Source organism: Gracilinanus agilis, chromosome 3 (assembly GCF_016433145.1).
Source record: "Gracilinanus agilis isolate LMUSP501 chromosome 3, AgileGrace, whole genome shotgun sequence".
NCBI lineage: Eukaryota > Metazoa > Chordata > Mammalia > Didelphimorphia > Didelphidae > Gracilinanus > Gracilinanus agilis.
Genome location: NC_058132.1, coordinates 332,552,330 through 332,565,468, shown reverse-complemented (window position 1 = coordinate 332,565,468; position 13,139 = coordinate 332,552,330). Strand labels below are relative to the sequence as shown.

General features: G+C 37.1%; 1 protein-coding gene across 1 annotated transcript in view; it reads left to right on the top strand.

Moving 5' to 3' along the window:
• The window catches only part of EPHB1 (EPH receptor B1), a 494,682-nt gene that overhangs the window by 464,278 nt on the left and 17,265 nt on the right, over nt 1-13,139 (top strand). Inside the window, exon 13 of the mRNA XM_044669152.1 lies at nt 7,312-7,461. Coding sequence (XP_044525087.1) covers nt 7,312-7,461 — 150 coding nt within the window. The remainder of the gene's footprint in view (nt 1-7,311; nt 7,462-13,139) is intronic.

Here is a 13,139-nt window from a genome sequence, read left to right as displayed (position 1 = left end):
TATATATATATATATATATATATATATATATATATATATATATGGATCATCTGCTTAGGTATAAAAACTGAATTTATGGGAACTGATGAGGTTTTTAAGTGAGAGTATAGAAAGAAAAGTAACACATAATGCTTTAATTAGGTTATCTTATTTGAATTCTGTCAAGAACCCTGGGAGATTATTTCAGCAAACATCCTTATCTCCACTTTGACAGTGAAGTCACTAAGGCACAGATATTCATTAGTGCTAACATTTATATTGTGTTCCAAGGTTTGCAGAGCTCTTCGCAGTTGTTATCATATTTAATCTTCACAATAACCCCCGGATGTAGGTGTTATTATTATCTCTATTTTACAGATGAAGAAACTAAGATTTAGCAAGTGAGAATAACTTACCTAGGTCATGCAGCTAGTAAATGTTTGAAGGAAGACTTGAACTAGGGTCTTCCTAATTCCAAGTCTAGTAGTATACCACCTCAGAGAAGGAAAATGAATTGGCCAAAATCACATGGCTAGTACATATTCAGGCTTCCAATACAATTTTCTGTGCCTCCAGCTCCAGCACTCAATCCACTATATCATGTGACTTTTCAGATGAAAGCCATCAATAGTTCCAATGAGTCAGACTTATGGTCCATCTAGTAGAGTATTCTATCTCCGACAGGAACCCCAATAAATAGATTGCATTTATATAGCATGATATAGTTTACAAAGTGCTTTTCTTACAATAATTCCATAAGGAAGATTGTATGAGACATATGTTTTACTGGTTTTCCTATTTTTTGGAAGAGGAATATGAGGTTTAAAACAAAGAAATGATGAAAACTAGATGCTTCTTTCAAATCCTATCAGAAATAGAGTCATTCCTGAATTTTCTTAAATGGCATAGAACAAAATCATTGCTCCATTTTTCCTTCTCTCATCAGCTCCTTTATGAAATCTGAGAACAACACTACACTAGTCTGAAATTCAGTAGTCAACAAAAGGGACTCAACACAACTGAGGTGGTGGCTATAAAGCAGAATGCCAGGAAATGACATGTGGAGGATCCTATGGATTGTCTTCTATATTGTTTCAAAAAAGAGAATCAATGAAATATTCCACCAGTGGAATAACATTTCTAAAAGTTAAACTAGTTCAAAAATAGCATGACCTGACTAATGAGCTAGTGAGTTCCTTATTATAGAAAGTACTTGACCAGGGCTGAAAAACTACATATCAAAGATTAGATTATAAATCTTTAGATTTATATTATAGATTATACTATTTTATTAGATATAGATTAGATTATATATAATTAGATTATAAAGAAGAGGCAGAGAAACAGAGACAGACAGAATCAGAGACAAGATAGAAAGAAAAAGATATAGATAGGACATATAGTAAGTATTTACCATATGCCTGGCACTCTTAAGTCTGGAGATTCAAATTTTATAGATTTTGTTCAGTCTTTTCAGCCTTTGTCATTTCTTTGTGACTCCACTGGGGTTTTCTAAGCAGAGATACTGGAGTGGTTTGCCATTTCCTTCTCCAGTTCATTTTACAGATGAGGAAACTGAGGCAAACAGGGTTAAGTGACTTGCTCAAGATCACACAACTAATAAACTGAGGCTGAATTTGAACTGAGGATGATAAGATTTCCCGACTTTTGGCCCTGCACTCTATATCCACTGTACCATCCAGCTGCACTCCACCCCCAGGGAGGCACATTTAAAAAAGCAAAGGATTTTCTGCCTTCAAGAGACTTATTTTCTAAATGAGAAGAACAAAACATAAAAAGTAGTTAGGGAAAACTGTGGAAGGATAAGAATGTAGCCTTGGCATGGTGTGGAGATGGCTGGGAAAATGCTGTGAAGACCTGGGTCCAGGCAGACATTTTTGGTCTGTCAAAGCCTGATACTATTCTAGGGCATAGTTTAATTTTGGGGTGGAAAATTAGAAAGAAGATGTCACTCATGGAGAGGACATGGCATGGAGATGGTTTAATGTGGGATAGGAGATTAGACTAGATGACTTTTTAAGACATTTTCACAATAGTCCAGTGGATTTTGGAGTTTTGGAAAGAGCACTCAATGGATTTAGCATCAGAAGACCTAGATTCAAATCTTAGTTCTGCTGCTTACAATCTTCATAATCATAGATAAGTCATTTAAACTCTCTGGGTTTCCTCATCTCTAAAATAAAGGGAGTTGAACTTAAAGTAAAAGTATCAAACACAGTCCTGCAGGCTGTGTGCTGCCGACAATACTCCTGAGTGCAGCCAAAACCAAATTAAAATGTAATTGGAAATATTTTTTAAATAAATAAAAATGTGATACAGCATAGATGGTGTTAATATGTGATTTTGTAAGTCAATACATCTCCTGCAAGGATCTCTGGGTATGGTTTAACGGCCCTGTTTCTATTTGAGTTTTTCACTATTGAACTAATCTTTAAGATTCCTCCTAGCTCTAAGTAAATTAATTCTGTGCATCTTTTAAGTAAAAAAAAAAATAAAAGTAACTAAAACATTTAAAAACAATTCTTTGAGCAATTCATCCTATATTTCACTTTTGTGTATATTCACTCTTCTGCTGAATGCTCCACACAGATATTAAATTGCATATAAGAAACCAAAATGTCATAGGCTCCTTCCAGGGGAATAGAACTTCAGGGGCATTTTCACTTCTCTCTCTACTTTTAGAGAGGACAAACACTTAACTATCCCATCTAGGCAATCTGACTAATTTCTGAAATGTGCAAAAAAAAATAAATAAAACAACCTACCACAACTCTTTGAAGAAATAATAAACTATGTTTCTATGTTTACATAATCATTCTTCCAATGCAACTTGAAAACTGAACAGAAGCTAAAAAATACTATTTTAACTTTGACATACAAGAGAAAAAAATTGAAGAAATGTTTTGCCCTCTTTAAGACTCTATATTAAATATAAACTATATAGATGGCCGATATTTATATATACTATTCAATTAGAAAAATATAAATGATGACAATTTGATGTGATAGAAAGTTGATGATACTACAAGTCCTTTTGCTCATCAGTTTCTGTATTCAACACCTTCCACTGGCTAGTTTGTTCTTCAAGCAAATATAAATTCTCTTTGCTTCCATATAAGTCTACTTTCTCTCATTCCATCCTCAGTGGACATATGAGCTGATCGGTTATCATCCCTCGACTAAAACTGAAGACAAGTAACAATCATTATTGCAATAATTACTTGTGAGTATCCAAAAGCATCTCTTCACGTGTGAGGTTTCTGGTGATAGAAGGCAGACTGGGGACCAGGGAGGCATCCAGCAGCACTGTGCTCCCACTAGCCCCAAATGTCATTTTTGACTCAGAGGCTAAAGCTCCCTGCTGGTCTTGGTTGAGCAAGAAAGCTGCTCAAGATAAGCTGTCAGCCTGCTGCCCAGAGTGGCTCCTCTCACCAGGCCGTTACCACCTTCCTCAGGAGACGGGACCCAGTGACAGGGTGAGCTTACGTGCTTAGTGATGCCGAACAGCCCAGGGTGGCAGGAGGGCCATGAGCAACCTCACTCCAAGGACTGGAAGCACCTACTTTATATGCAAGAGAGAGCAGCCCAACAGCTGTCACTGACAGCCTGTGGCGTCTGCTTTCCAACAGGGGAAATGAGGATACCTTTGGATTCCCAAATTACACATTTAAAATTCAGAATAACTGCACACGCACACTCATACACAAACACACACACATGTGTGTGTACATACACACATTTATGTTTATACACATATATACACATGTGCATACATTTATATACACATAAACATATATATACACATATATAGTCTCTTGTCTTCCTTTCTCCCCTTTTCTTTCTCTTACTGCCCCCTCTCTGTCTCTCTGTCTCTCTCTCTCTCTATTTCTCTCTCTCTGTCTCTCTCTCTGTCTCTCTCTCTCTCTCTCTCTCTCTCTCTCTCTACCTCTCTCTACCTCTCTCTCTCCCCCTCTCTCTTTTTATTTCTTTCCCTTTTCACACCTGACATGCATCTACACATAGGCACATTCGCACACTATTACACTCACCTACAGCCCCTCACACACAACTCCCTCTTATTATGCTTTTGGGTTAACCTGTTTAGTGGGTCAAGGTTAACCTCACAGAAGCAGGCACTCAGGCTTGATCTCTCCCATATCAAATGTCTAGGAGAAGAATAGCAAAACCAGCCAATCTCCCATTAATCCATATGACATCCATCCAGACATTTGAAAATATCTGGGTGATGAGTTGGGTTTCTTTTATTTATTTTTGGGGGGTACCACATAGATATATCTAAGGAATTCATTTAAGTTTGGGATTGGGGTAGGGAGGTAATGAGGGGGCAGGCAGAACATCCTGTCACAGCTCCAGCCTAAGACAGCCCTTCAGGCATTTGTCATGTCTGCTGGCATTTGAGTTGCGGACATCTCACCACCGTAGAAACCAGACGCAGCTCTCAGGGGAAATCAAGACTGTCTTCTTTGCAGAAAGCTGGATGTGTGCCTGGGGAGGTCTAACCCCTATCTCCTTTATTCATATCAGACCCAGGGTAGGAATTCAGATGAAAATGCATTATACGCTTTGCTTTCTTTCTCTTGCTCAGATTAAGCACTTATAAATTTTTTAAGTATTTTGGAGAAAGTCAAATAAGTATTCCTGGTACAGTTGAGTAGCTCAGTGAGAATAGCCAGTGCAAAAATAGTCCAATTTCTAGTAGAGGTAGAAGATAAATCAAGAGCAGGCCCCTTCAGCTCAGTATCCGCTTCTGGCAGACACATTTTTTTCTGCCCTTCAGAGCTGAAGTCCACATCGATTTAAGTTTGGAGGAACTTATATTGTAGATGAGTATATCGAGTAAAATACCAATGTTGATTTGCTTCATTCATTCATTATCAAGAAGCATTTATGAATTACCTTCTGTATATAGAACAGTGACCTAGGGGCTAAGATAAAGTTTAAAAAAAAAGACCTAATACTTTTTTCAAATGGAACTTATAGCTTTATAAGGCAACATAAGCACGGATATCTATAATGTATAATATTAGAGGTAGGGTGGTATAGTGATGAATGCTAATTTGAAGTAATATTTAGATCCTGGCTCTTCTCCTTCCTATCTATGTCTTTGAGTACTTTTTTTTTTTTTTTTACTTCTGTGCACTTCAGGTTCTTTATGTGTAAAATGTGTGTGTCTGGGGTGGAGACGATCTCTAAGTTCTCTTTGAGTTCTCAATCATAGATTCCTCTGAACACACAATAGCACCTGGGATATTCAAGACACAAGTGTGTTTTTTTTTAATTGAAAATTTTTAATTAATTAATTAATAATCGTTTTCCATGGTTACATGATTCATGTTTTTTCCCTCCCTTCCAACCCTCCCCGCCAAAGCTGACACACAATTCCACTGCGTTTTAAATGTATCATTGTTAAAGACCTATTTCCATATTATTGATAATTAAGATACAAGTGTTAAACACTTTTTGGGGCTGGGGGAGATCCTTACCTTGCTAGCTATTGTGGAGTGATATCTGGGAATATTTCAAAGGAGATCTGTCACCTTAGTTGGGACTAAAGAATTGAAAATTGGATTGAAATTTGTCTTCAAGCATATTGAGAACTGATGACTGTGTTTCTGAAATTATATGAAGAAAAAAAAAGGGCCATCTTATGTCCACCAGTGTTGTTCAGTCATTGAAGTCATGCCTGATTGTTCATGATTTCATTTAGGATTTTCTTGGCAAAAATACTGGAGCGGTTTCCCTTTTCCTTCTCTAGCTCATTTACAGATGGGCAACTGAGGCAAACAGGGTGAAGTGATTTGCCCAGGGTCACACAACTAGTGTCTGAGATCAGATATGATCTCATGAAGATGAGTCTTCCTGATTCCAAGCCCAGTGCTCTATCCACTGTGCCACCTAACTACCTTTTGCTGTACCTGCCTATTCATTTCTATCAATACATGTAACAAAATGGCCACAAACTAGATTCAGAGTATGGCTCTTAGCCAGTATACTTCCTACTTCAGGTCATTCAAGGACTCCCAATTTTAAATCAGCTTCTAGGCTTCAAGTCCAGACAGGTTCTACAAACCTTTCCAGAGAGACTGTAAGAAAAGGAGATGGAGCCAGGGACCTAAAGGTTTGAGACAAAGACATAGCCAACAATCCCTAAAGTATATGGGAAGTTGCAGTGTCCCACAAAGGGAGAAGAGACCCCAAAGAGCAGAAATGTAAGTAATAACAGGCATTGTCCTGGGTAATTAGAGAGGCTCAAGATAGGAAAGGTAGTGATGATGGATAAAACCTGGAAAATGTAGAAACTTAAGAGATGTTATTATTTCATTTTATTAAACATTAAAAAATTCTTGGGTAGAAACAATCAGATCAATATAAGAGATGAGATAAGTGAGAAGATGCTCCAGCCTCTCAAAGCTAGCGTATCTTCTCCCTTCGTATTTTATTAATAGGCTGGTTCAGGGAGAAACTTTTTTTTGTGGTCTTTGTATCTTTCAAGATAGCTACAACTTGTGTAGACTTAACAATAGGTCTATAGAATACTAGTAGAGTTCTGATTAAATCTTGCCTTCTATAGGAGGCCTATTCTAGCTCCTACTCATTCTCACACACATACCATAACCCCTAAACACTTTCCCTCTGAAATGAGCTTCCGCTTACATTGTGTATATCTCCTTTGTACCTAGACATTTGAATGTTGTCGCTCCCATTAGAATATGAACTCCTTGATGGAAGGGATCTGGTTTTTGTCTTTCTTTGTATCTCCAGCACTTAGTACAGTGCCTCCTAGCATGTAGTACATACTTAATACATTATTCTTGATTGATTAAAATCACATAGAACAATTTTATGAGAGATGGAGAGGGAGGTTTCTTAAGAACTCTTAAGAAAAGTATGTTTATTTTTAAAATTTTCTAACCAAATTCTCTATTGATGAAAGAATAAAAAGATAAGGGGGAAAAAGGGTTGGAGTCAAAAGGCCTGAGTTCCTGGGTTGCTACTTGTCAGTTCTGTTATCTTGTTGGAGTCACTTCCCATCTTATAGATTGAATCCATTCCTCATCTGTGAAATGGGAGAATTGAACTAGATGGACTTAGATTTCTTCTTTTCAGATGCACTATAATCTTTTTTTTTTCCCTAGGCCAGATAGCACCATCTATTCTTTTACAGAGCTTGGGGACTGTCTGAAGCTTTTTATCCCCAAAGGGGATTAGCATTGGACATCAGACAAATTAAGATGATGACTGTCATGAGGTAAACAAAATATCATAAAAAGTCTGGACTTTTCTTTTCAGGGTGGAAAGATCCCAGTGAGATGGACAGCCCCAGAGGCCATTGCCTACCGCAAGTTCACCTCTGCCAGTGATGTCTGGAGCTATGGTATCGTCATGTGGGAAGTCATGTCATTTGGAGAGAGGCCCTACTGGGATATGTCCAACCAAGATGTGAGTATATCAACAATCAATGGCAACATGAGATTCATGATAATTAATGCCAGTGTCAGAGGATATCTCTAGTTAAGTGTCTTCAGGCTCTTTTTATTGGCCTTGTTCTGTCCATCATTTTTGCCAATGACAGATAAAAGCATAGGTGGTACACATAAAATAACCTGAAGCTGGTAGGAATAGAAAAAAACCAGTTGTTTTGAGCTGGATGACAGAATTGTTATCCAAAAAGATTTTGCCAGGCTAGAAGGATGGACAAATTGAATCAGATGAAAGTTCATAGGGATCAAGCTTAGTACTTGGGGATGCAGTGCTTAGCAAAGTGCCTGGCACATAGTAGGTGCTTGTTAAATGTTTATTGATTGATAAAATATATGTTATCGATGGTATTTTGTTTGGTTCTGAGAATCATATTTTAGGAAAGATAGTGAGAAGCAATTATTAGGGTAATGAGGATAATGAGAAGAAATGCTATATGAGCAATGATTCAAGGAACTAGATTTGTTTGCCCTGGAGAGAAGATATGGAGGGAAGGGGCATGGGAAGTGTCATTAAGTGGTTGAATGCCTATCAAGTGGAAGGGAGATTTGATTTATTCCGCTTGACTCCAGAAGGTAGAACTAGGTCCTATTGGTGGCAGCTTCAGGAAGGAAAATTCCAAATCTACATGAAGAATTCTCTAACAATTAGAGCTAAAGTAAAATAAATTTCCTCAATATGTACTGAATTCCCTATCCTTGGAGATCTTTCAACAAAGCCTGGGTGATTATCTTCTAGGGATATTGTAGATTAGATATTTACGTCAGAAAAAGATTGAACTAGATGACTTCAGAGATCTTTTCCAATTCAAAACCAGTATTTCTATGATGTATGGGCAGAAATTATTATTTTTATTTTTAGATAAAATTATTAGCATTTTTTATTTTTATATCACCTATATTTTGCATTACAGCCTTCTCTTTCCCTTTTACAGTCATCACTTATAATAAAGAATAAAAGAGAAAAAAATCAATTTAGAAAATCATATATTAAAAACTAATAGGTCAAAAAGTATTTCCAAAAATTCTGATGGTATATGTTGCACTCTACATCCAGAATCTTCCACACCTACAAAGAAGTTAAGAAAAAGACCTTCTTAAATCTTTTCTTTAGGGCCAACCTCTGCCATATATAAATCTGTATCTTTGCAGCATTTAGTTGCCATAGCTTTGTTATTGCTCATTTATATTGTTGTATTCATTGGGTATATTGTTTCCCTGGCTATTATTTCACTTTGAATCATTTCATATGTTTTCTCATGCTTCTCTGTATTCTTCATATTCACCTTTTGTTATAACATGTAATCAATATTTCATTATATGTATATAACACAGTTTAGTCAGTCATTTATTAACTAAAAGCCATCTACTTTGTTTCCAATTCTTTTCTACTTCAAAAAATGTCATTCTTAATATTTTTCCATGCACCTTTCTTTTTTATATCATTGACCTTCTTAGGTCATTTCCCTCACAGCAGAATCTTTAGGTCAGAGAGCATGGACATTTTAGTCACTGTCTTTGCATAATTATATATTGCATAATTACACACTGCTTTTCATAATGGTGGTACCAATTCAGAAGATCACAAAGAATGCATTAGTATTGGGCATAACTTTTAAAATTTGAGGATGAAGTGTATTTTCCTGTTTCCACTTAAAGAAGGTTTAATGAGGAAAAAATAGGCCTAGGATACAAAAGACATGGCTTTTCTATACCTGTCACTGCAATTAATTAACTGCAAGCCTGTCTCTCTCTGAGCTTTGGTTTTCTCATATGAAAAATGAGGATATTAGACTAGACTATCTCTAAGGTATCTTCCAGGGCTACCATTCTTTGACTCAAGTATCATAGTTCTGATGATTCTGTAGTTGGTGTACAGTTTTGTAAATTTGCACAGACCACAAATCTCAGACATTGGACCGATCCTAAATGAAATCAAACTTTAATGAGTTGTTTTGGAATTGAACTCTTCAAGGGCTAGGACTAGGCAAGACTAGGAGTATCCTTTAGTCTAGCACTTTTGTCTGCCTTTAGATGCATCATCACAGTTATCCATTAGTTTAAGAAAGGATATGGGAAAAGTTTCTACATTAATAAATATGTAAACAGGCTAATAATCACAGGACTTTGTAAGTTTATGTTTCTAACACCTCTCTAGGCCCCTCAAGGTAACAAAGAGAGTAGTTGTGAAGGAAATTTTCTTTCTGGATGTATTTTAAAGCTTGGTTGTAAATCTTGTATACACTGTTTTATACTATATTATTAATAACATTACTATTATAATGTACATACATTATTTCATTTGATCCTCACAAGATGGGTTGCATTTAGTATTTTTATCCTCATTCTAGAAATGAAGAAACTGAGAATGAAATAGATTAAATGATTTGCCCGAGGGTTGGTAAAGGATAAGACCAGGACTCAATTCCAAATCTTCTGACTCCAATTCAGAAAAGACTGGGAAAGGAAGCTCCCTCTCTATTAGAGCTCTTTTTATTTCATTACTTACAAGAAGTCATCATACCACCACCACCACTGAAGTAATTTTGTACACATTTCATATTTACTTATCTTTAGACATATTTTCATTTTTATCTTTGTATTTCCAGAAACCTAGCACACTGACTGGTAGATAGTGGATGCTTAATTGAATGAATGAAAGGGGATGAAAGATCTGTCTTGAAATATTTCTTTAGGGAGACCTCAATTTAAACTTACATCGCTGATTACACTTGACACTCAAATTCTAGGCTATTCCCCTAAGGAACTAATGCTTCTCTCTTCTATAAATGACTCCTGAATTTGGAGAAGATTTTTCGGTATCCGTGTGTTTGAAGTTTGGTTTGAAGTTTAAGAACAGTTAGCTCAGCAAAGCATTTAAAGAAAGAAAAGCTCTCCAGAGATTGTGAAATCAAACTAAAATTGGTTGGTGGTCTGAAATCTCAGTGAGAGTTTTCTCCTTAGGGTTTTTAAAAGAATGGTTGGGTCACTATTGTAACAGGATGTATCAGACCCAGTTATATATCTTGGGATTTATTTGTAGCAGTTTAGGGCCCCTTCCTATTCATCTCTCAGTTTCAATCCTGAGAGATTCCTGGGGTTTGACACCAAAGGTAGGTCTGGGGGACAATGTGCATATCCAAATAGAAGTTTAACATTGTGCATTCATTACTACATTTCAAATGCCAGATATCTGTGACTATAGGATTGTCTATTGTCTTGGATTAGCCATGCTTTTTCTCTACTCCAGTGGTGTATATAATATATAATTGACTATTGATTTAGAGGCTATTTTTATGAAATGCAAGTGCTCAAAGATGTGGTATTTTGGACCCAAATAATCAGAAAGGGTAAAAAAAGATGACACAGAAATAAATGTAAAACAAAAATAAAAGCAAGCAAGCAAGCAAATTAATTTAAAAAAGAAATGCAGGCCCATTTTGTATTGCTCAGAAAAAAGCTCCATTAAACAGCTTCTTTTTATGTGTAAGATCATGGGATTGATAGTAGAAAGGCCCTTTGAGTCCAACCTCACTTATTTTCAGATGTAGAATCTGAGGTCGAAAGCCTGTAAATGGTTTTGCCCAAAGTCACATAGCCAGTAAAGAGCAGAACCAGGAATTGGACTCAGGTCTTCCGATTTCTATTATTCCTTTCTCTTAACTGGATTGTAAAGACTGTACAATAAATTTCATTAAAAACAAAACAAAACAAAACAAAACAAAATAAAAACACTTTTTTTCTTCAAGGCAAGATTTAGCATTCAAAGAGATCCAAAGTAAGCACGTTTCTACACCTTGGGATCACACAGAATTTTTGATGTTGGATTTCCATAATTCACAAATCAGTATCATCTGCAAAGTCGTGGCAAAACACAGCTGAATCTCATTCCCTGGCATGCTTTCTCAATAAAAAATGCGGAGATGTTATAATGGCTGAGCTTGCTTCAGTGTAGAATGGCTGAGATTAAGAATGGGGGGAAGAAGGAAAGGAGTATCACACCCATTCAGAAATCTCCCTAAATCATAGGATAAGGGATGAAGGGGTGGAGGGGAAGTAGCCATGACTCCAGACACAGCCTTCCTCTTTCAAAACTATTCAAGTGGTAGCTGCAATGGATTTCACAGATGACAATTGGAAGGCTTTCAGAAAGAGAATTGCAAAAGCAAGTCAGAGTGCCGGTAATTGGACTTCAGGAGCCCAGGAAGGCCTTTGAACATGCACAGAGAGTTTGTCAGCCAGAGCGAGAAACTTGGAAGTTCTACTGCTCAGGATTTGATTGACAGAGATAATGAGAGTGGCAGTCTCTGTGGAGAGGAACTGCAGTTTTATTGAAACATCAGAGCTCAAATTAACCTCCCCATGCCCTGGTTTCTTCCACAGCCCTGCACACCTCCACTTCAGTCTTCGCTTATTCTGGAGTTGAAGGTTTGAGCAAGGACCGCCCACCATCCAGTTCATTAATGGGGAATAAAATGTCCAGACTTTTCCTTTGGAGAGCGATGGGGGTATGGGGGGAAGAACGTGGCTCTTTTTTCTTTCAGAGATTAAGCCACTTCAGTAGATGGCGGAGAATCCCTCCATAAGGCTTCTCTTCATTCCAGGGATTCTGATGTATCGCTTTGTAGGTCAGAGTCTGTCTCCCTCACACACAGATAATCTACCTGGAAGAAAAGCCTGTTAAAACAGTTACCTGATGGAAACAATTAGGTCCTCTTCATTGCACAGATAGAAACAAAGACCAGGTCCTCACAGCTGGAGGGGCCAAAATATAAAGGGGAAGGAAGGTAGAGTTGAAAGAAATCAGTGAAGATTTAAACCACAGATCTATATAGTTCAAGCAAAAAGTCAACTGCTTTAGTAATAAGAGCCTTTTAGACCAGTTCTATCCTACTTTACTTCACTGCTTTCTCTGAGCAAACCACTTAAATCTCATCTACTTTGGATCCAATAAGCATATTATCTTTAACGGATTGGATTGAAAGAAACCTTAGGGATCATCTGTTCCAAAATCTTCTCTACTTATACATGAGGTAACTGGGATTCCTAGAGGTGAGTTAACTTATCCAAGGACACAAAGCTACAGGGACTAGAACCCAGATCCCCAGAGCCTCAGTTTGATGTTCTTTCCACCAAGGAGGAAGCATAGCTTAGAGAACAAAACACTGGACTTGGAGTCAACAAGACCTGCATTGAAATTCTACTTCAGAAAATTTACTATCTGTATGACTCTGGGCAAGTAATTTTTCCTCTCTTGGCCTCAGTTTCCTCATCTGTAAAATGGAAACAATAATAGTTCCTTTCTCCCAAGGATTATATAAGGTTCAAACAATATAACAAATAGAAAGTGTTCTTCAAACTTGAGCATACAACATAAATGTTAGCTATTACTGTATCATTATTTACTATGCCAATTATTCCAGGTTGCCTTTATTTCATAATACTTTGTGGGAGATCAGGCCAAAAATGTATTTGTGTGTGTGTGTGTGTGTGTGTGTGTGTGTGTGAGAGAGAGAGAGAGAGAGAGAGAGAGAGAGAGAGAGAGAGAGAAAGAGAGACAGAGAGGAAGAGAGAGACAGATGAAAAGAGAAGAGGAGAGGAGAGGAGGAGAAAAGGGGAAAAGAAGAAGAGGGAGAGAGA